The sequence below is a fragment of the Alnus glutinosa genome, chromosome 11, assembly GCF_958979055.1.
Source record: "Alnus glutinosa chromosome 11, dhAlnGlut1.1, whole genome shotgun sequence".
In the NCBI taxonomy this organism is placed as follows: Eukaryota; Viridiplantae; Streptophyta; class Magnoliopsida; order Fagales; family Betulaceae; genus Alnus; species Alnus glutinosa.
Window position 1 is genome coordinate 23,639,132 of NC_084896.1, and position 23,219 is coordinate 23,662,350.

Genomic DNA, 23,219 nt, shown 5'->3' on the forward strand with positions numbered 1-23,219 from the left:
ATGGGGTGGATCAAGCGGCGCGTTCTTGGCAAGGGAACGTACGGCACAGTGTTTTTGGCCGAACCCACAGATCCCACGGCTCCACCCATCGCCGTTAAGACGTGTCCTCTTGCGAAGTCCTTCTCCCTCCAGTTGGAGAAAAGAGTGTTGGCGCAACTGCGCGGTTGTCCGGAGATTGTTTCCTGCCTTGGGAGTACACACACCTTCGAAGACGGTAACGGACCCAATTATAATCTGCTTCTTGAATATGCTGCGGGAGGTACGCTTGAAGATTTGATCAAGAAAGATTCGGGTTTGTGCGAGTGGGATATTCGCCGCTATGTGCGTATGATCCTCCGGGGTCTCTGTTCTGTGCATGAAAAGGGCATGATTCATTGTGATCTCAAACCCAGTAATATCTTGGTCTTTCCTGGTGAAGGAGGGGTAAATGATGATCGGCTTAAGATTGCCGACTTTGGGCTTGTCAAGGAAGGCCGAGACTACAATGTAGAAATGGGATTTTCAAGGTTTAATTTTCGGGGCACCCCTTTCTACATGTCGCCGGAGTCAGTTGCTCATGGTGAGATTGGGGCACCGTTAGACATATGGTCACTGGGTTGCATTCTGGTTGAGATGGTTACTGGGAAGCCTGCTCTGTGGAAGTATCGGAATCTGACCGCCCTGAAACTTCGGCTTGCGGTTGACCAACAATCGCCGGGAATACCTGAAGGGCTCTCCGAGGATGGGAAGGACTTCTTGAGAAAGTGTTTTGCAATAGACCCCAGTGAGAGGTGGACGGCCGAGATGCTTCTGAATCATCCTTTTGTTTCTAAGCCTGTGTATGGGACGACTCCTGACCCACCGGTATCTCCGAAAAGCCCTTGGGATTTCAGTTCATCGTCCTTGTACCATTCCTTGGGCCTGCCTCCGCCGGGTTGGTGCTCCTTTATGCCTAGTGATCAGAATTCAGAGCAATCGCAGGCTCCTTCTGCTTCCCTGCCTCCGCCTGGTTGGTGCTCATTTACGCCTAGTGATCAGAAATCAGAGCAATCGCAGGCTCCATCTGCTTCCTTGCCTCCGCCGGGTTGGTGCTCATTTACGCCTAGTGATCAGAATTCAGAGCAATCGCAGGCTCCATCTCCTTCCTTGCCTCCGCCGGGTTGGTGCTCCTTTACGCCTAGTGATCAGAATTCAGAGCAATCACCGGACCTATCTGCTTCCTTGCCACCGCCTGGCTGGTGTTCGTTCTCCTCGACAGATTCGGCGTCATCCGCCTGTGGCTCTCCTCAGTCGTATCGGTTTGGAGGCATCAGTGCCGTAATGTATTTTCTGGGTATGGCAGAGGACAGCAAGTATTTTGTTGGTTAAGTCTAGTCTGTGGTTTATTGCTGTCTAAAACGTATATTAAATTGAGAGATACAAATATGTAAATGTATTTTTCTTTCGAATCATCAATTAAATTTTGTTTCTTATCATACTGCAAAAGGAAACTCCATGATTACTATTAGCCTCAGCTCATACATGGCTTTCTCCTGCCTGGACCTGCCATGAAGTTCCCTTGATATCAGTAATTAATTTACTGGTTCAACACATGCAAATAGAACCATCATATAAAGTTTAGGTGTTTTTTTAAAAAAATAGATAAAATATTAGGGAATATAAATAAAGTTTTTCCTAAAAAAAAGTGCATAATAATAAAATAAAAACAAGAGATTTTATATGGTTCGATCTATGACCTACGTCTATAATATAAAGTCTAAAAGACTACAATATGTTCTTATTTCTTTTGTTGAATTTATAATAAATTATCCATATTTATAAGGGTGTAAGGAGAATAAAAAAATGTATGGAATAAGATCAATTCTGATTTGATTATAATAAATTATAATCAAACCGTACGATATCATATATCCTCCTATCATATCCAATGACAAGTATATGGAGAATATATCTTCTAACATATGATTATCAATTCTTTCATATAAGACTATATAGGTTAACCATAACCCGACCCATTTAATTAAATGGGTAAAACCCCTCGACTTTAACCTTTTAATTTTGTATTGGATTCGTGTCGGATTCGATGATCATATCAAAAATTGTCTACTATTATGTCGCTTAATTATCAGGTTCGGGTCGTGTTGAAGTATAAGTATAAGGCTATATAGAGTAACCCTAACCTGATCTATTTAATTAAATGGATTAGATTTATCAACTCTAACCCTTTAATTTTATATTGGTTAATATCAAATTTACCAATTGTGTAAAAAATTACAAACCCTAATAAATAATCAGTTGTTGGAGTAGTCTGTAGACAATGTGATATGAACAAACATGGCCGAGACGAGTTGCCTAATGTGCTTTCGCTCTTCTCGACTTCTTGATCCCTTGCCCTCTCTCTCTTCGAATGCTTTTGTTCGTGAAGACAGAAGAGGAAAAGTGTGACATAGAGATTATTACCAAATATTTGGATGAAAATAGTTTTGAATTTTTTTATTTTTTTTTTTGTTATTTTAAGTTCGAAAAAGATTTTTGACCAACTTTTGATCTGAGAAAGTATTTTTTATTTTGTAAATTTACATTTGAAAAGATTAGAATTTTTTATTTTATTTTTTAAAAAATACATATAGAAAGTGGAAGCAGAGAAATAATAAAAAAAATGTAATAAAGAAATATATAAATATATTTCCAAAATTTTTTAAATTTTTTGTTAATTGTAAAGATATATAATAAAATATAATAAAGAAAGCAGAATCAGAAAAAAAAAAAAAAAAAAAAAAAAAAAAAGAAAAGAAAGAGAGAGAGAGAATGAAAGAATTGGGGCTACATCTTTACTATTAAATTATATATATATAAAACTGTATTATAATATGTGGTATTTATAGAGGAATTAAAGTATGGTAAACAAGGAAAGATAAACCAAATGAGATATATGAGTGATTGATGACAGACTTATGGTCCGTTAGAATTTGAGATTTCAAAAAGTACAATTTAAAAATAGCAATTTTAAATGAATGCAAACTAAACTCTACGCTTGCAAGCGTGGGAAAATATTAATTAGAATATTAGTTAAAAAATAATGTTATATACACCACACTTTTATAATCCATAAAAGTGTGCCCTTTGATCATTTTCTTTTGAAACATAGGTTGATTCCGTGGTTGATTGACAATACCAAATCAATAAAATGTGAGATAAAAATATAGTATATAGCATTTATCTAAATTAAATGATTAAATTCATATACTTTCTTATCTACTTACACTTTTGATACATTTGGTAATTTAACAATTAGCTAAATAAAAAGCAAACAACAACTAAGAGATCTTAATGGGGATATATGAGAAGGGAGTCAAGGGAGCATTACCAAATACTAAACTGTTCTACCCATTAAGTACCTCAGAACCTTTTTCCACCAATTTGTGGCTCCAAAGACTCTGCTTAGATATCACTGCAGGATACTCTATAAAATTGGATTAAAGAAAGGATTATGATACTCTTTTATATTATCTTCTTCTTCCTTTACCTACTTGCAGAATACATGGTTGTTCTTTTCTGTAAATAGTGGTGATATATACGTGGCAAACTTCTTTGGTTGGAGCATTAGTCACACTGGACTCAGAACTGTTTAGCTGCATATGATCAAGTGGGGGCTTAGGGCTGAGTCTAGTGAAAGAGAGAAATTAAGCTGTTCGTTAATGCTTTTTAGAGGTTTGAAAATGTTTTGATGATACCAATCTTGAAGTGAAAGTAGTTTTGAGTGTTTTATATTTTACTTGTTTGTTAATGTTTTTCGTTTAGAGAGAACAAAACAATGTTATCAAACAAAGTCGGAGTCGGCCATATATAACCTAAACATGTGAAAGAGGCACGTATTTGATTCAATTTAGACTCTTGATCGGTGAATGAATGAACGTCACAATTATTTTGATAGACGGTTTCTTATCACAAATTTAATGGTGTATGCACATGTTGATACATAGTAAATTTATGTTGTCGTATCATTTAAAATTTTTAAATAACATGACACTTACACCATTTAATAAGACAATCCAAAATCTTGACCATGTAATAGTTTCTGTTCATTTCAAGGTATTTGTGGAAAGGGGATATCCTTCACAACTCTTTTTATTTTTATCTTTTTATTATTATTATTTTTTGTTTGTTTGAGGAGGATAAAAGCTTATGTATTTATAGGTTGGACATAACTTTTAAGAAAACAACACTTTGTCCTTTATTAACCCATAATTTATCTATCTATTGTTTTTAGTTTCGTAATTTAATAAATTCAGATTTTAGTAAGATTGATGTTGTACCTTTATTTTTTTATTTTTTTTTTCCCAAAATGTGCGATTTACAAATATATATTTTCAATTATTTTTAAGAAAAATGACTATACCTTGTGATCTTACATGACTAAAATTTGTCTTTTAAAATACTCATTCATATTTTTAAAGCAATATGATCCATTTAATTGCAAGATTTTGTTTTGCCCATCTAACGGTGAACATGGTGTGACGTTATTTAAAATTTTAAATGAGATAACAACATATATGCACAATATTAGATATATAAAATTAATTCTCAAAATAGAGAGAATCCTAATCCATTTAAAAAGGATAATTCATTCTCTTCAGAAGCAACGATCGAATAGATCGTCATGGTTTCAAATATAGAAATTAGTTATTAGTACATATTTTATCTTTTTTTCTCCCTCATGTCTCTCTCAATATATATATATATTTTTTTTTATCTCACTTAAGTTTTGTATAAAATTTTATTTTATTACATTTAATAGTGTGTATATAATAATAAAATTTTATTTAAAATTTCAAATTATTTGACAAGAAGATAATCATTCTTGGACATCAAGATTCAAGGTTGAGTGGGGTCCTCGTCACTCTTGTTCGAATCTGAGTGGAGAGGGACATAACAATTCATCTCACGTCAAAGCGAAGAAAAAAACTCCCGCCAAGGACGCGTCACGCCACCCGTTGAACCAGCAAACGCAGACAGGCCGACACAAAATACAGTGATCCGACAAGTAGTAAGAGAAATCAAAATAAATAAAAAAAGAGAGAGACCCTCCGCAGTCATCTCGATCAGTAGCCTACCGTACGTGATCGAAGAAGGAGATGAAAGGCAAAGCGAAGAGATCCAAAGCAAACTTTGGGCTTCCAATCGTCGTCGTCTTGTGCTTCCTCTTCTTCCTCGCTGGTTTCTTCGGCTCCAATCTTCTCTCTCAGGTATATGTTTGTGTGCTTATCTAATCATATTTGTGTGGATTGTTTCTGGGGTTGAGGGATGGGTTTGACCGCGTTGACAGGATGTGCCTAGGGTTAGACCAAGGTTGAGACGGCTTGAATTGGTCGACGGGGTGGAAGGTGAGGTGACGCAGGGTTCGATGCCGCACGGCGAAACTGGAGAGGCTTTTGTTAAATCGATTCCTTTTCAGGTATGCTCGTCTAGGGATTGCCCGCTTTTTCTATTGCTTTTATGGAAGTCTGATTTATTAATATTTGATGCTTGCGATTAATTTTGGGTTAGTGTTGAATTGTATAATTTTTTTTCTTTTTTTCTTTTTTTCTTTTTAAAGAGTTTCTAACACGGGTTTCGATTATGATCGTGGAATGATGGGATTTGATTAAATGAATGGGTTCAATTTGATGTGAGAGGTTTAATATTTTGTTGAGTTGTTGGGGTAATTATTTAGTTTGATGTGAATCATTTTCTGGGCATTCACTTATTGGACTGCCAAGCACAAGTTGGTAGTCTTGTGAGGGGTCTCTTTACGCAAATGTGTTACTTTGTGTTGGAGGTTAGCATTGTATTAATATCACCAATAGGGTGGTAAATGAAGTGGCCTGCATTGTAGGGGTTCCTCGTTAAAAAAAAAAAAAAAAAAAAAAAAACACAAATTCGTTCATACAAAATTATTATAAAACGAGCTAGAGCTACTAATACCCACATAATATTCTCAGCACATTTCCCCTTCCATCAAACAATGTCAATAACCAACATATCTAACACATTATGAAAAGTAAGCCAAAATATGCCAATATTGGTACTCCATAGTTGAAACTAAAATAAGCCATTCTTTGCTACATTCACCTTAAAGCATTGACATTATCATAAAATTCTTCGAGAGAGTGATGATGAATGCACTGACTTTGTGCATCGAAACCAACACAAAATAAGGTTCACCAAAGTGCATAACAAAACTTCTACATGTGGGCCTCAGCAAACCTCATGAATTTGTACCTAAAACCCTCAACACCTCCAAAGTCTCTAATTTGGGGCAGTTAGCACTTTTAATGCAGTTGGCATCTTATAAGATACAGTAGACTTACAAGCCTCTTTCCTGTTTTTCTCTCTTTATTTGAGGTGAAATGGTGTTGACTGTTGAAACTGGTATATTTGGATGAGTTGTTGATTTTTTAAAGACATGTTCAATTTACTTTAGGCGAAAGCCTTGGCCTGATGTTGGGGATTTTCACACTTATCATTTTGGCATGGAATCGAGCATGCCAAGCTTCCGTCATTGCAGATTAGGGATTTTTTAAAGTGTCGTGCTTATTTCATTGTTATAAGAAGAGCCTATGAATATATGGATTTTAATCATTTGAGATAGTTTTATTTGGCTTATCATTTTCCATATGGGGGGTTTCTTTGTTTCCGTCAAGTTTTTGTGGATCACAAAGAAAGTTTGTGTGGATCACAGTATTTTGCTTGCTTAGATTCTGACCTTGGTTGCATGTAAAGTCAAATTTTATGGATTCTTGTTCTTTTGTGGTTTTATAACTTAACCCCTTTCTCTTTTCTCCCCTCTATATGGAAATTTTTTTTCTTTCAAACTGTCAGGATTGATATATCCTCCTTGTGGCCTTTCAGATACACTTGACAGGTTCTGTTAGATTTTTCTTTAGGGTTATACTATTTAATACTTGAGAATCTTTTCTGTTTACAGATCTTGATTGTTGGCTTTGACATCTAGATATGTAAATTGCACATCATTAATGTTTGTCTATACAACATATGTTTTTTCTTCTCAAGGGAAAGAAAGAATCAAAAGAAGAAACCAGGGGGGGGGGGGGGGTGTTAGGTAACTATGCAGGCACAAGTTGTCTTCCCACTGATGTACTTTAATGGTTGTATGTTGCATATTTTCTTAAGATTTAGTGATATGCAGTTTTTTTTTCTTTTCTTCTCTAGAAACATGCAATTCCAGGTTTCACCTTTTCGATCATTGATTCACCTCAGTTCATAGGCAAGTACATATAGAAGTTTTCAATCTCGCTCTTATTCTTTCTCATCTGAGGCTCCTGGATATGACCAAGCAATTCTTTGTGTGGGATCATCATCCTGCAAAAGATCTTTGGAAATTAAGAAGAAACATCTTTAACGAAAGGCTTTTGAACCTTAGCTTAACTATAATGTAGTTAATCCATAATTCTGAGTTCTTGGTAAGAATGTAAGGCAAAGAGGAGGGCTGGCTCAGGTGGTAGAGGGCTGGGGTAAAGTAGATCAAATTTGCAAATGGTGTTGTAAGTTGCATAGAGAGAGAGGTCAAATATGGCCCTAAGCCTTGGCTCAGGTAATAAAGGGTTGGGTTGCGCTTGGTTGTATTTCGATTTTGGTGGTGAAAGTAGAAGTTAAAAAGAATAGAAATAGAGCACGACTCAAAATAGCAAGCCGAATTGGGATATGCTGAAAATGAAGACATCAAATAGGAGATTTTTCTATGACCTTAAGGGGTAGCTTAATCGATTGGGGACAACATCTCATGAAGCGGTGATCAATTATGCAAATTGGTCTGGCAATATTGTTTATGGGATCAACTAATTGATTTTTTATTATGCGTCTTCTTCTCCCCGTAATTTCATTGTTGGTCTTTCTATTATTTGATGCAGGTTTTAAGTTGGACACCACGAGCTCTCTACTTCCCAAATTTTGCAACAGCAGAACAATGTGAAACCATAATTAAAATTGCAAAGTCAAACCTTAAACCATCACTTTTGGCTTTGCGAAAGGGGGAAACTGCTGAGAGCACCAAGGGCACTAGGACAAGGTATCACTGTAAATTGCAGATCCTATTTTATTCACTATACATTATAACATGTTAGATGAATGGGTCTACTACTCTTTTGAGTTCCCTAAAAATGATTAATTCGGATATGGGTGGGACATGGCTTCAAAGAAGCTTTTGTAAGCTAGTATCTTTTGTTTCACTGGCTTGGATCCACCCTTTACATCTTCCATACTCGGTCTTTGTTTGTATGGAATCATTCTTCTTAAATAACAATTTCAAGTGTATTTGCATAGTATCTTTACCTGCATTAGGTATTGTAAGATTTGTATCTGCATGAATTAATTTCCAGAAGTTAGCCTGTCTTTGCATCAAAGATTTATGTATAAATCGACTACCTCAATTTTGTTATTTCAACAACCTGGCTGCAGCTCAGGAACATTTGTTAGTGCTTCAGAAGACGAAACTGGAGTCTTGGATCTCATTGAGAAAAAAATTGCTCGGGCCACTATGCTTCCTCAAATTCATGGAGAGGTATGTTTTGTTAGCAAATTATTGTTTGTACAGTTGCCTCAGCTAGCCATGGTGTCAAGCACCTTAAACCATGACAGTTGCCAAAGGCAATTGCATTGCTGTCATCGTTTATTTGAGGCACTTGCCTTTGGCAACTGTCAAGCACCTTGGCTAAGACAAGGCTATGAGGCAAGTGCCCCTCTCAAATACTTCTCTTTGATTTACTTTATGATCTAAATATTGGCAGCCCTTTTACTCAGTTAAACAAAGGGTTTTTTGTTGAGTTTTATTTTGACTTAAGTCTTTACTGGAAAAAAAGAAAAAGGAGAGAGAGAGAGAGAACTCAATTTTTTTCATTATTTTGGGTTTTGGGGGAAGCAATTGGCTAGACCTCAAACATGATTGCTAGCTGAGCCCAGGAGACCTGTAGTCAAATCCTCAAATGTTTTCTCTCTCTCTCTCTCTCTCTCTCTCTCTCTCTCTGTGAAATTGTATTTTCCCTGTTTTCCTCTTTCTTATACTATTCCTTCCCTAGCACCTAAGCTATTTGGGGTCTGGTTGCCTTGGGGGTGTCTTTTGGCCTGGAGCACCTTGGTCATACTGACAATCACTTAATAACATTAAGCTGGTAACTTAATGAAGCCAGCTAGCATAGCAAGCCGTATCAACAACATTTTCTCTTGAAGGTTTCTACGGACTGGTTGAGCATGTTTTGGGTTGTCTGGTTGTTTTGCTCCTAGGAGATCATATATGTCTTCTTCTTTTTTTTTTTTTGATAAGTAATTCATCTTATTAGAAAACGCAGAGGGCACAACTTAAGTACACAAGAAACACCCCCAATTAGGGAGAAATAGAAGAATATGAATCCAAAAAATCTAATGGCATGTTTAGGTAAGTTGCAATTTTTCAAATACTATATTTCAAATATCAAATTTTATTCAGATTTTATCCAACTTTTTTCTAATTTTATCTCAGGTTTTCTAAACCATTCAAACATAATTTCAAAAAATAAATTCTTTCGGTATTCGCAATTTTTTGAAAAATTGCACACCCAAATGAGCCATAAGAGACTAGAATAATGAGGACTGTTGTTAGCCGCTTTCCATAAAGAGATTTGAACAAAATAGCTTTTAACTCCAACACCGATCTCTCACAATCTTTGAAATTCCGAGCAAAAAGCTCCTTCCAAATACACCACATTAAACACAGAGGAGCCAACATCCACACTTTTAAGTGGCTTCCAAACTGACATCTCCAGCTAGCAAACAAATCCACCACCCTTTGGGGCATGACGCATTCTAAACAAAAAAAATAGGTAAATTGAAACCCACAAAGCTCTAGGCACTTCACAGTGGAGTAGAAGATTTATGGTCTCCTTACTTTTCTTGCACATACAACACCAATCCATCACTATGACGTGGCTTTTTCTTAGGTTATCCAAAGTTAAAGATCTTCCCTAATGCCACCGTCCACACAAAAAGCGCCATTCTCGAAGGAGCCTTATTTCTCCAAATGCTCTTTTAAGAAAATGAAGCTCCAAGAGAGAGGGGGGGAGGGGCAAAGCGCATGATTGAAAGATCTAACCTGGAATGTTTGCCTTTTGGAAGGGGTTCAACCTATTTTGTCCCGCCACCTCGTCTCAACCTGAGAGAGTACAAAAGACTAAAGAACGAAGTAATCGACTCCACCTCCCACTCATGCATTGGTTTGGTAAAAGAAATGTTCCACTGAAGAATATCATCCGAAAAATGCACACGATCCGCCATCGAAGCCTCCTTACATCTAGCGACTAGCAACACTATCAACTCTGAAAAAGCTGCCTTCAAAATCTAGCCCTCACAATCCAGGATAAAATCTTAGGCTTCATGAATAACAGGTTGGATCCCTCTCTTTACCTTTACGTCTGCTAGAATGACCTCCCTTAAGGTCATAGTTGATGGAACGAGCTAATCTCTTTAGTTCATGATGCCCTCTGTTCCTTGATTTGGAGATAGTTACGAGAATTAGCCGGACCATCTGATGACGACTTGCTTCAATGGAAATAAACAAAGCCATTAACTCATCCTCAAACCCCTCAAACGGCATCCCCACAACATGGTAGAAATTCTTCACTTTATGAACCACTTAATTTGAGGAAAAAGATTTAGGTATAGCTGGATTGTCAACCACAAGGGGTGGGACAGTTAAAGGCTCACTATCCTTGGGCTCATCCCCAAGATAGAGCACCAATTTTGAAGAAGTCGAAGGTCCCCCCTAATCCCCACAACGTCTAAACAAGCTTGTTTCAGCACCAATTCCTTCCGAAAGGGTTGCCTACACACACCCTCGCTCATGACCTATGTTACTGCCCTCACCCAAACTCTTCACCAGTGGAGAAAAGATAGCCCCAGAATTTAAACCATTAACAGAAACCCTCTTCCGTTCTCTGATGTCAAGAGCCCACTCTATAACTTCAGGAACACCCGCAGCCTCTGCTGCGTCGAAGTGAGGAACAACAGCCACGTCCTTGACGATGCCTATGTTTGCTTGACCACCCATTTCCAGTGGCCCCCCACACGCGCCCTAAACTCTGAAAATCTGGCTCCAAGGCCATTGCTAGCGGGTTTTAACCAAATGACAAAGTCTCCGATGAGTGTTGGTGACAACGGTTGGGCCATTGCGTGTGACGCCTCAGAGAAAGGGCCACATGCGAGGCTCTTGGAGCCTACGGCATCCGGTTCTCCTAACCTCCCTTCCAGGACTGGTGGCGTTCGTTGCAGGAGGGAGCGACAAAGTTGCCAAAAAGAGCCCACAGGCTAAGTGACAAGTTGACCCAAAACCACTACTGCACCCAAGACCGGATTCCATCCCATTTACCCGATCTAACTCTCCACTTAACAAGAGATTTAGGCCTGGGCTGAGAACTTGAAACATGAGGCTATAACTCGCTCCCTGGCATAATGGACCAATCCAAAATTAGAAACTGGATTGCGCACATCTGGGCTTGCGGTAAGAGAAGACTAGGCCTTACTAATTGGAGTGGGCTTCAAGACAGAATAGCTTGCAGGCTGAGAAAATGTTAGGCCCGCACTAGCACTCTAGCCCAAAGAAGAGTCTCCATCGCCCAAGCTCTTGAATCGAGCCTTACTAGAGGATATTGGCTCAGGAACACTACTTGGGCTTAGGTTCCACGTATTGACCCTTCTCACAATTTGCTCCACTCCGGAACCCATTAAAACTTTGGCCCACCTGTAGTCTTGCAATACAACATTTAATTTCTGCTTATGTCCTGATCGAACGAAATTCCACATTGTCACCCAGGATGTCTTTGGAAGCTTTAAACTTGGCAATGTCAGTGTGAAACCTGGTGTATCTTGAGACCACCCCAGGCGCCCCTACCATTGCCACCCCGTTATCTTCTTTCTCTATACTTTGAAATACTTGTATTGCCCTTGCATGCTATGGGAATTACCAGAGACTGCCTTGACCCTTTCTAGAACCTCCACATACATCCTTTTCTCTGCAACCTCCGCTGGGGCTCAAACCTGTGCTGTCATTATGCTACCACCCACTCCACTCTCAAGAAGCCCACGAGTAGGCAAAACTCTGAGATTGTAGGGACAACTAGAAGGAGAGTGACTTTCGCAACACGAGATCATCATAGCTATTCCAGCCCTTCCCCTCGTGTCTTTCTGGTATGATAATGAAGGCTCTTCGGACGCCACCTCTGTATTCCACAAGAGCCAGATACGGGCCTTGGCAATTGGTACATCGTTGAGCTATAAAAGCTCTTCTCCATACTTTGGAAGATTTCACGAATTCCTACTTCCCCTTCCTGTGTAACAGAGCTTCCACCGTTCCCAACAGCCACCCCACACTAACCTTACCTAGAAAACTTCTCAAGAAACACCCCTACTCCTCTCGACGATACTTAATACAGAAGACCCATCAGTTGCCGAAAGTTCAAATACCTTTGATTCCACAGAACCTACTCGAATAACCCATAGCAAAACACTCTAAAAGGAGAACCAAGATGACGCCTTTCCCCGAAAACCAACGCACAAGTTTGAATGTTGGGATGCGCCTACATGCGCTGACAAGGGAGGGAGAGAGAGGGGGGGAGGGAGGAAGAGAGAGGGAGAGGTAAAAGAATTCGTTCCATGACCATCATTGCTTCATGTTTCTCCAGATTCACCCTTTTTCTTCACTCTTCTGTGTCAAATAGACGAAAGATTGTAAAATAAGTGGAAGGATCAAAGTTTTGTGGATCTAGCAAAAGAATTTTAGACCTAACGGGAATCAAAATGCTTTAATAGTTCTCATGTAGATCTTATATTATACTATTTTCTGCCTTTGTGGTGTATCAGAATAAAGTGTAAACTATCTCAGTTTTCACAATAGTGTTTTACTACTCTTTATCTCCTTGCTTTGAATTTAAAATAGTTAACCTTTCATTACTAGTAAATTTTAAATTATTCAGAGTAATAAGGGCATATCTTAATGTTGCAGTCATTCAATATATTGCGGTATGAACTTGGGCAGAAGTATGATTCTCATTATGATGCATTCAACCCGACTGAATATGGCCCACAACAGAGCCAAAGGGTAAATCTCCATCATGGTGTTGTTTATTTTTTCACTGCTTTCTGGCTCCCGTATTACTGCTTGTCTGATTGGAAGAACAATGGCAAGTTTTATTGCCATCCTTTCATTGCTTCACATTGGGATCTTGAGCCCACACTTTCATATCTTTGATTAGAAATTGTCATTTCCCTACTTTTAGGCCTAAATAAACAGCCCAGCACCCAAAGGTATACCAAATATTTTTTTTTTAAAAAGGCCCTTTCTTTTTTAATGCTACCCATTGGATTAGTCGCTTATCAATTGTAGAATTCTATTAAACAATTTGAAGTAGGATTCAATGGTTCATGATTGTAGTCAAATGACACGTCATGTTCATAATCTGTGAAACTTATTTGCAAAGATGGTTGTCAATGTATAGTTTTAGAATCATCTGTTATGCTTGTGCTTTCTTTCACCTTCTCTTAGCATCTATGGAGTAAATGCATTGGGATTAAATGCCCTATTTTTCATTTTACATTTATTCACTTGATCTAGGAAATGAATCGTAGAAATATGCAACAGAAAAATCAGTGATAGTTGCGGGAATGTGAGCAAGTGTGCTTGCCCATCATTAGTAAGTGCAATCTCCCGTCCGGACCTATACTCCGGATAGACCATCATCGAGCAAATGTTCCAGTCAAGGGTTCAAGTGACAGAGGAAGCTAGAGACATCATTTCTTATGATGTCTCTGCTAGCTAATCTCATGGTAGATCTGTCTTATGAAAAATTAGTTTTAAGCAGGCATCCCAAAATGTTCTTTCAGTTTATTTTGATCTCGAAAAATGTTTTCATCAGCATCTGGTAGTGTATGATTTAAAAGATTTGATTGAAATGTATTTCTTACTCATCCCTTACTTCTCTTTAGTATTTTAGTGGCCAACAAGTTTCTTCTCGTCATCACTTTGGACTCTCTGGCGTTGTCTGATGGCCAGATGCATCTTTTTACAAGCCTTTTTTATTTTTATGGATTATACGATAGGATTTGTATTTTCAGAAATTATTTGTAGATCCTTCTTTGTATGCTTTTACATTCATAACTAGCTTTATCTGTGAAACTCACAAAATGGTAGGATTTGCAAAACTGCAGATTGTTTTCATTATTTCATCATTATCTACATGTGATGAATATACTCTTCCAGGTGAAAGTTTCAGCAGGCTCATGATTCATGTTCTCGTACTCAATTTTGCAGGTTGCTTCCTTCTTGTTGTATTTATCCACTGTAGAAGAAGGTGGAGAAACCATGTTTCCTTTTGAGGTAGATAAGGAAATTTCATGTTTTTATCTTATTATTCTTTTATAAAACCAATAATTCTGTTGTAATATGGTCATCCTGCTTTTTGGATTGCAGAATGGCTCGAATATAGGTACGAGCTATGATTACAAAAAGTGCATAGGTTTGAAAGTGAAGCCACGGCAAGGGGATGGACTTCTATTTTATTCAGTGTTTCCAAATGGTACAATTGATCGGGTAATTCTTCTTTTAAAATTGCACTCAATGCATGTCTGTTTCCTGCATGTTCCCCTAAACACGAAGACTCGAGTTTTCAAAAATTGATCAGAAGGACTCATAACACTTTTGGATCTCTTAAAACTTTTTTTTGCACATTGTAAAAGTTCTCTTTCCCTCTTACCTTTTCTCTCTCCCTAGCTAGCAATTGCTAGCTCTTCAGAATTACTAGCCCATCAGTCGATTTAAACTTTGCAAGTGAAGCTTGATTGTATTATAGAACTCAAAAGTACCTTTTTATTATATTGTTTCACTTAATGTAACCCAACTTGACTGGTGAGTTTCGAGTTTCCTGCCTCATAATCCATCCTCAGCAAACTCAAGCCATCATAGAATTATTTTCTTCAGGAAAGTTAATCCAAAGCTATTTCCTTAGCTCACTTGTAACGATATAGTAATAGACTCTGGTTTCTTGCTTCTTTAAGGGCTCATTTTCACACGAGGAAGCTATAGGATAGTAATGATGGTCTGTTTGGAATTGAAGAACCATTTGGGGCTGGGATAGGCCTTTTATTTATGTTAGTTTTTGCCAAGATGCTGGAATGGTCATTGCAACACCTACGATCTTCCCTTTTTCTCCTTTTCCTTTTCCTTTTCCTTTCTTTGATTTGTAAAATATGAACCTAAGACCTACCCCAACCCGCCCTGCACGTCTACTGCATGAGCCAAGTTCTGGGAACTGGTTTCTTTTTCTCCATCTTATTGGTGATCAAACAAGGCCTTCAGACTTATCTTCCTTTTTGTGGTTTATTTGCTTATCTTTTGTATTTGAAAATATATGCAGACATCTCTTCATGGAAGCTGTCCAGTGATCAAAGGAGAGAAATGGGTGGCTACAAAGTGGATTAGAGATCAAGAACAAGAGGACTAGGCATTATTTTGTGCAGCATTCATTTTTGCTCAGACTGTCTATCATCATAATGCCCATTTTGATGATGATTTTATCATCATCAAAATCAAGAGGACTTTTATTTATACAACCTGGTAAACTATTTTCTTTTAGAAAGCAACAATTCCATTGCCCATTGCCCATTGCCCATTGCCCATTGGTGTACAGTTTAGATGACTACAGATGTCAAAATGGGGACATGCCTCTGAAGAAAGAAACAAGACTTTCAAATGTCCTGCTGTATTTTCTTAGGCATTCTACTCTTGTGGTTGGGCAGTTTCTTTAAGCACGAGTATCGACTCTTGTCATGGGTCTCATTCATTAAATAACATGTGGTCTTTAAGGAATGTTTATCTCTCAGGGTTAATGTCAAAATACATTCTCAAAAAGAGGCAGAACGAAGATAATTTCCTGACCCAAAAAACTTAAAACCGATTTTGCTTGGAAACTTTGGCAAATCGTAGCGGCTCGAGCCCAAAATCAAGGCCCCAGTATTGTAACTCGCTGTCAAATTGATCCACAATGTTCCTTGCTTGCATTTAGTGGGATTCAACCCTACTCCATTAGAATAATATTGGAATTGTCTATAATTATTTGCTTAAATTTTAGAGAATTTGGGTAGATGATTGTGTGTCATTATTTATGGGACTTATTTAACCAAATAAAAATTGGGGGTTATGTGGAATTGTAGGTGATCTTTAATAATTTGTCTGAATTCTCTTAGATTCAGATAAATAATTGTAAACGATTATAATCCATTAGAAATAGGGGGGAGGGGGGGAGGGGGGGGGGGGGGGGGGGGGGGGGTGGTCTCAGGTAGCTTAAGGTGTGGCGCTATTTACTCTGGGCAGGTGGGCCTTACACTTCCTTTTTATGGGTTGCCAAAATTTTAGTAAAATTTGAGTATTCCAATTATACGAGACCTCAATTTCCTCCGTTATTATTTCTTGTAAATTTAAGGAATTGTATGAAATGAAGTGGAAAGAATGTTATTATTCTCTGAATTTTCAAGAGTAATATTATTGGACATGGTTTTTTCTTCAAATTGGGGTTTTTTTTTTTTTTTTTTTTAACTCAATCTATTAAACTGATATTTGTTTTTAGAGCATATGGTTTTTATATGCATTTTTAATTATCACATGTATGCAACTATGCAAGTGAAATCATATGCTTTAAGAATTGGGTTGGAGAAAATTTCTCCCACCCAATTTGGAATAAAAATTTATTAAATATTATCATAAAGTTCTTAAAATCTCAACCAATTATTATTTTTTTTTTAAAAAAATAAATAAATGTTTCCATTTTTTGGTACTTTAAAATATGAATAATGATATATATATATATATATATATATATATATATATATATATATATATATATATATATATATATATATATATATATATATTCACATTTTTATTTTCCAACTATTTCATAATATTGACACGACGGTCCAAACAAATCTTTGAATTTTTATTTTTTTTTTTTAAAAAAATGACTAAATTGATTGAAACTGTTGATATCATCGTTGTAGGATAAAAATGTAATTTCTAGCATTATTTTTAAAATATTATTTCTGTCAAAACTCAACTTAAAAGAATCATTTTAGTGTGTTTCTATAAATTAAAAAAAAAAAAAAAAATCAGTTTAGTCTAATTATCATATGAAACGTGTTAAGACATTCATCTCCTAATCATTTTTATCCATCTCTATACAATTAAGTTTCAAATTTAATATTGAATTTGTGGGACCTACATCAGGTCCTATAAATTTAATAGTAAATTTAAAAATGAAATAGGTAAGAGTTGAATTGAGAATAAATTTGTAATATTTTCCTTTTCCTTATAGGATTCTAATGGGTCCCATCCCTCCACGTGGGACGGGGCTAAATTTATACCGCAGACCATAAGCGGTTAAGTCCACCGGTCGTTCTCGTCTTTAGCTCTACAGGCTATACGTCGACGCACAGGATCAGTGCCCTCCCTTAAGGACCGTTTCGGCATAGATGCCTTGTAACGGCTACTTTCCATTTAAAAAAAAAAACGAAATAAAGAAAAACCCAACAAAAGCATCCATAACTCAAAACCTCCTTCCGAAATCCCTCTCTCGAATTCTACATCCCACAATTTCTTCGACATCTATCTCCGAAATTTTCCTCTAAACTTCTTTGCGTATCGGATATTTCGTTTATTTCATACCAGATCGGAACATGGATCTCGGCTGCTTGGACTTGTGCTGCGTCTCTGTGTCAGACAAGCAAGGCACTGAGGCTACCCTTTGCAGTTCGGAGAGCAGAGAAGACAGTATGAGCGAGAACTCCACGGCGAGCTCGAAGATCGGCAAGGTAAGAGCTTTTTTCTTTTCTTTTTTTCTCATTTTCAATATCAAGAAAATTTAAATCTTTATTTCTTTCTAGGTTTTGATTTCTTTTTCTATATCTTTAGTTTCACTTGCGGTTCCGTTTGGACTTAGAGTGAATTCAGATATATACATATATACATACACAAATATATATTCATAATATTTATATAGGCTGAAATTTAGTGAATTTAAAATTTTCACCAGAAATAACAGTTTTGGACTGTGTTGGTTTATCTTTACTTTTTCTGTATGGAATTCACGGAATACAATTCATTTCCATTTGATTTTTATTTATTTATTTATTTTTTGGTTGTTTAACTGAATTTCAATATTGCATCAATGGCATGGTTGATGGGTGAATTCCAATGTAGTTGGTGTTTTTTTCCATATTTTATATTGGATATGGGTTAACTTTTTGTTTTCTTTTGAATGCTAATGAATTCAAGATTGTCAATTGCCTTGAGGAAAAAGGTGTATTATGGAACAGATATGGACAAGTCTACATCATTATAGTCTATACGTACTCCATGAATGTTGTAAGATGATGTCTTTTTGAATTGGCTTTCCTGGTTTATTAGTTGTTTTATATGTTACAAATTAGTGTTTACAAGACCATTTCTGCTTGGATATAGCCTCTGAATAAAGAAAAGGACTGCCTCCTTAGTCATTTCCATTGTTTCATCTATACATGGGGATTGACAGTAAGTTACTTATGTTGGCAGATCTCCAAAATAATTGGGTATCTTAAAGTCTTCTTATTTTATTGGTGAAACTCAATACTTGGAATTCAATGGATCCCCTGTTTTCTTAAGGAAGTACATAGTAATATGTGTTTAATCACCGCTTATTCTAAAAATTGAAGTCGATTGGCATGGATGAATTTAATCATTTAATTTATATTCTAACATTTTCCCTCACGTTGGGCTCAAATTCCTTCATAATAAGTGAGCCATACTATGAGGAATATTTAATAAAAATGGGAGGTGAGTGAGGGAGACAAGATTTGATCTTAGGACTTTTGCTCTGATACTATGTGAATCATCATTTATCCTAAAAGTTTAAATCGATAAAAATGAATGAATTTAATCATTTAATTTATGTTCTAACAATATGGTAACACCGTATCTAGAGTCCTAAAGTAATTTGAGAGTGAGGAATATTAATTGTCTCTTTAACAGAATGATGATTCATATTGGTCATATTAAGGTTCACTAAATCAAGGAACACCCCTGGGCTGTCCCATGATCTATATATCTTGGATGTTCAAAAATGGTCAATCTTCTACCGGTTAGGATAAATCTCTACTTGTGGATGTTATATTCACTTGAAGAGTTTCTTGCCATTTGTCACTCTAGTGATCCATCTTTTGGATATTTGTGGTTGACATATACCATCGAGTTCTTCCCAATAGGCTAGTACTAGGGTGGTGGTGGTTATGGTGAAAGGGGAAAGCTAAGTGGAAAGCAGCTTAATGCATAAAATGATTCATCATTCATGCCGGTCAACGCCATAATTTTTATGATGGCCTTTACACTAGACTCATAGTGCAAATTTCAGGCCTTTGAAAATTGAGCCGGTATTGGTTGATCTTGTATGCATGATTTTGTAATTGCATGAAATGCCTTGTCTTAGTCGAGATTATTTGCTAATTTTATTTGTTTATCCATTTTGGTTGAGTCTAATAAGTTTCTTTTACAAAAAAATAAAACTTTTTGAGTTTCCTCTTTTTGTGTTTGAATGGTGCAGAATAAATCGCCAAAAGAGACTGCGCAATCAACATCGAATATTCTTAACAAATTTACATCACAAATCAAGAAGCCTTCTCACCGCAAAAGTTCTCCTCTCAACTGGTTCCCGCGCAAAAAAGTGGACTCGTACTTAAAAAGAAAAATAAAAATGCTGCAGGTTGTGCACGTATGATTTAATCTTCTGGCTGGATTAATTTTGTTTTTACCAAAATACTTATGTATCTACTTATTTTCAGGAAGTGGACGGCATGAATTTGACACTTGATGAGACTTTAGGTGATGCTAATCCACATTACTCAAGAGTTCTGAGAGAAAAGATGGCAGCAAGAGAAGCTGCACACAAGGCAATGGAGGCTCGAAAGGCTGCTCTGGTGGAAGCATCTTGGTGTCGAATACTACGAGCAGCCAGGTAATCTTTGCATACAATGGATGTGTATATTTTGATACTTGGTTTTCCATAGCACATAATCTTTGTTTTCTTATCATTTCAGGATCCAGAGCAAAGAGGCAGAAGACCAGTTGATGAAAGCAGAGAAGTCAGCAGCTGCAGCTTTTGAAGCAGCCACATCCATAGGAGTTACCATGTATGACATACCAAATTGCCCTAAGAAGCCTTGTCAAATAGAGACATCCTCTGTTAATGGAGGAGGATCTGCTACACATAAAGTTACAGCATCTTTTGAAACTGCATTTGAGGTAGATATAGAAGTAGCTGCAGCAGTCAAAACTGCATTAATTAGGCTTGCAAATTGTGCTACTTTTAATAAAGACGAATTTGAAGAACTGCTGCGAAAAATCAATCAGAACCCAGATACAGGTGAAAATAATCAGGAATTATCGGAGTTTTCTTCGGAATGTGAATCAGAGTCTGGGTCAGAACTTGAAACTTCATCTGTAGACTTTGACTGTAAGCTGCAAGGTCCAGAGACGAGACAGAGGAAAAACAGGAAAAGGCTCTCCTTTGAAAGGTATAATAAAACAAAGCTCGTGGAGATGATGCTTGAGAGGCTCAGATGTTTGCAAGAAGATGAACTTTCTGCTCTTGCCACTATAGTTGCAACTTGTGGTTTAAATGCTGCCTTGGCTGAAGTTACAAATAGCAAGGCGCACGATCCAAGTGATTATAGCTCCAATCCAGCACCTAATTTTTCACGAAGAATTTCTTCTATGGGAGCAGGAAACCTTGAGATTTCCATGGATGCCCATAAAAGGAAGCAAGTTGAGTCAGAACTCCCAAGTCTTGACAAGTTTTTGGTTAAGCGCATGACGAAACTTGAAAAAGAGGTATGGGAAGCAAAAAATAGCAGAAAGAATGAGTCCGGAGAAGGAACTGGGAAGAATTCTGATAGAACTGCTGTTGGCGAGGTCAATTTAGATAATGATGTAGCTTCATCAGAGACCATTCCAGACTTGGGGAGTATTCTTTTAAAGCATTCTAGTAAGTTTGAGAAAGAGATTGAAGACGCAAAGAAGAAGTCAGGAAGAGATTTTGAAACTGATTATAAGAAGTTGCACAATGATAGAACTTCATCTGAAGCTGTTCCTGATCTAGGAACGATACTAATTAAGCACTGTTCAAGACTTGAAAAGGAAATTAAAGAGACCAAAAGGAATAATGGGAAAGCATTTGAGATGAATGGCAAAAAATTGGGAAGAGTGCAAAATGGGGCCGTTGGTCACACAGAAGAAGACGTTCCGGAAGTCCCCAGCTTAGATAAGTTCCTAGTGAAACGTGTCTCGAGACTTGAAAAGGAGGTCCAAGAAGCAAAGAACAGAAGAAAAAATGAACCACGTAAAGGGGGCAGGGTCACTAACATGAAGACAAAATTTGATTCAATTGCTTCAGATGCACAACTGGACAAAATTGCATATTCTGATGGAGGAGTAGAGCAAAAAGAAAACATCGACTCAAATAATAAAATGTCTGCAGTTTCCAAGATGGAGCAAAAGGAATGTACTGGAGATACAGGTGAGTCTCCATTGCAGATTGGACAGGTGAATTTGAATGCTGGAGAATCACTTCGGCTTCAAGATGTGAAGACTGAAACTGAAGAGAGAGAAGAAGATAGCCTAGACAAGATCTTGGTCAAGTCATTGCACAAGTTGGAAGGGGAAAAAATACAGACCTTGTCATTGGGAAGCAATTATGGAAGTCATCGCCACCAAAAGAAACAGGCAGGAAACAGTGTTACAGACTGTGAGAGCTTGGACAAAATTTTAGTAAAGCATGTTTCCAGACTGGAGAAAGAGAAAATGAGGTTCAGCTCAAAGGACGACGTAGTGAAGGTGAAGTCAAGTGAAACGAAAGCGCAATCGCACATGAATCAAGAAGGTGGTCTGGACCAAATTTTGGTTAAACATAAATCAAGACTTGAGAGAGAAAAGCTAACTGCAGCTCAGCAACCAGATGACCAGATTAGGCTCCCTGCGGCTCGTAGAGAAGGAAGGGAGAGAGAGTTACAAGAAGCATGGGGAGGCTTAAGTTTAGGGAACTCCATGAAGCCCCATCTCTCGAAACTGGAAGAAGTGAATGTGACGTCAAGTGAAACGAAAGTGCAATCGCACATGAATCAAGAAGGTGGTCTGGAAAAGCTAACTGCAGCTCCGCAGCCAGATGGCCAGATAAGGCTCTCTGTGTCTCGTAGACAAGCAAGGGAGAGAGAGTTACAAGAAGCATGGGGTGGCTTAAGTTTAGGGAACTCCATGAAGCCCCATCTCTCGAAACTGGAACAAGATAAGGTAGGTTCTTTCATTCTTGCTCAACGAAATGCTTGCAATTCTTCGCATAATTTTTGCTTCTGGGATTTTCATTTCACTCTGTTCCTGCAAGTTTCAAAGCATACTTGCATTAAGTCACATTTGTATTTATTTTCTAATTCTTCTTGGTTCCTCCTTTTAAGTAGTGTTTTTTTTTTTTTTTCCATTTTGTGTAGGCTGCTTGGAGAAAAGCTGAGGACGAGGAAAGGAGAGCTATCAAGGACATGTAGCTTTTTTTAATCAATTTCATATTAGTCGGTGCTCTCTTCATTACATTCATTCTTCAGTGATCAACTTGTAAAAATAGGATTTCTTTTTTGTTTTTGAATTTATTTTCAATGATCTGTGTTGAAACTGCTAATGATTGTATTACAATATCTGTTCAGAACTGTTTTATAAGAACGGATAGGATATGGAGCTGGAAGAGAACCCTTGCTTGAAATTATGAGTGTTTTGCCTCTTAAGTCACCCTTTCTATGGTAAGATATAGGCAGGGTGATTTGCTTCATAAGAGACATATGCATGTGATACTTTCACTGTTATGATTAGAAATTATGAGTCTCTCTGTCTTTTTTACAAGTTGTGAATGAAAGACCAGCAAGGTCATTCACATTCACAAGAATCACAACGGCATTGGTCACACCAACTTTCTGTGGCCTATTTTGGTTAAAATGGTGATACTGATTCAGGAAACCGGTTTTGATTGCTAATTTGAACGGTTATTTGCGTTTCTATTATTGTTCTGAGATTTTAGTGTTACAATGCATATTTTTTCCAGGGTCTCTTGGAGTTCTATGACCCATTATTTGCTTCAGGTGGTTGTTTATGATGTAGA

At 37.2% G+C, this 23,219-nt stretch overlaps 3 protein-coding genes across 3 annotated transcripts; all 3 read left to right on the plus strand.

Annotated features, from left to right (window-relative positions):
* Positions 1-1,347, plus strand: LOC133881241 (mitogen-activated protein kinase kinase kinase 20-like). Its single transcript, XM_062320175.1, has one exon. The coding sequence runs from the start codon at positions 1-3 to the stop codon at positions 1,345-1,347; it is 1,347 nt and encodes a 448-aa protein (XP_062176159.1).
* A 3,564-nt stretch (positions 1,348-4,911) lies between these two features.
* LOC133881879 (probable prolyl 4-hydroxylase 9) lies at positions 4,912-15,865 on the plus strand. Its single transcript, XM_062320938.1, has 8 exons — positions 4,912-5,225; positions 5,306-5,434; positions 7,890-8,047; positions 8,437-8,539; positions 13,007-13,102; positions 14,312-14,377; positions 14,471-14,590; positions 15,414-15,865. Exons 1-8 carry the CDS (start codon positions 5,115-5,117, stop codon positions 15,498-15,500), a joined length of 870 nt encoding a protein of 289 aa, XP_062176922.1. The 5' UTR covers positions 4,912-5,114; the 3' UTR covers positions 15,501-15,865.
* A 1,733-nt stretch (positions 15,866-17,598) lies between these two features.
* Positions 17,599-22,937, plus strand: LOC133882303 (uncharacterized). Its single transcript, XM_062321442.1, has 6 exons — positions 17,599-17,862; positions 19,626-19,784; positions 19,864-20,036; positions 20,119-22,366; positions 22,561-22,610; positions 22,771-22,937. Exons 1-6 carry the CDS (start codon positions 17,728-17,730, stop codon positions 22,781-22,783), a joined length of 2,778 nt encoding a protein of 925 aa, XP_062177426.1. The 5' UTR covers positions 17,599-17,727; the 3' UTR covers positions 22,784-22,937.
* The last annotated feature ends 282 nt before the right edge of the window (positions 22,938-23,219 follow it).